Source organism: Plectropomus leopardus, unplaced genomic scaffold, assembly GCF_008729295.1.
Source record: "Plectropomus leopardus isolate mb unplaced genomic scaffold, YSFRI_Pleo_2.0 unplaced_scaffold53061, whole genome shotgun sequence".
In the NCBI taxonomy this organism is placed as follows: Eukaryota; Metazoa; Chordata; class Actinopteri; order Perciformes; family Serranidae; genus Plectropomus; species Plectropomus leopardus.
The window spans coordinates 1-617 of NW_024658258.1; the positions used below are offsets into that span (position 1 = coordinate 1).

At 53.3% G+C, this 617-nt stretch overlaps 1 protein-coding gene across 1 annotated transcript; it reads left to right on the forward strand.

The window, feature by feature from the left end:
* The first annotated feature begins 14 nt into the window (after window positions 1-14).
* LOC121939616 (presenilin-2-like) lies at window positions 15-577 on the forward strand. Its single transcript, XM_042482619.1, has 2 exons — window positions 15-123; window positions 213-577. Exons 1-2 carry the CDS (start codon window positions 89-91, stop codon window positions 541-543), a joined length of 366 nt encoding a protein of 121 aa, XP_042338553.1. The 5' UTR covers window positions 15-88; the 3' UTR covers window positions 544-577.
* The last annotated feature ends 40 nt before the right edge of the window (window positions 578-617 follow it).

Sequence of the window (617 nt, forward strand, 5' to 3'; positions counted from 1 at the left end):
TCTCTGTCTCTCTGTCTCTGTGTCTCTGTCTCTGTCTCTGTGTGTCTGTCCTCAGTTCATCCACGGCTGGCTCATCCTGTCCTCCCTCATGCTTCTCTTCTGGTTCAGCTTCATGTATCTCGGGTGAGTCGTCTCTCTTTGTAACGAATCACTGATCGAGTCTTTACGCCAGAGGGACTCGCGTTCACGCCGCGTCTCTCGTGTGTCTCCAGCGAGGTGTTTAAGACGTACAACGTGGCGGTGGACTACCCGACGGTGGGGGTGGTGATCTGGAACTTCGGGGCCGTGGGGATGATCTGCATCCACTGGAAGGGGCCCCTGCAGCTGCAGCAGGCCTACCTGATCCTCATCAGCGCCCTCATGGCCCTCGTCTTCATCAAGTACCTGCCCGAGTGGTCCGCCTGGGTCATCCTGGGCGCCATCTCCGTCTACGGTGAGGCGCCGCCGCCGTCGGCTGGAGGGCTTCGCCTCCGCTGGTTCCTCATCGGGCTTCAGTCAAAGCTTCAGTTTTTACAGAAAGAAAAAAAATACAAAAAATTTTAAATTTAAAGGAAAAATATCATAAAAAAGGGGAAAAATCTGTTTTTTAAAGCCACCGCAAATAAAGAAATCCCCCC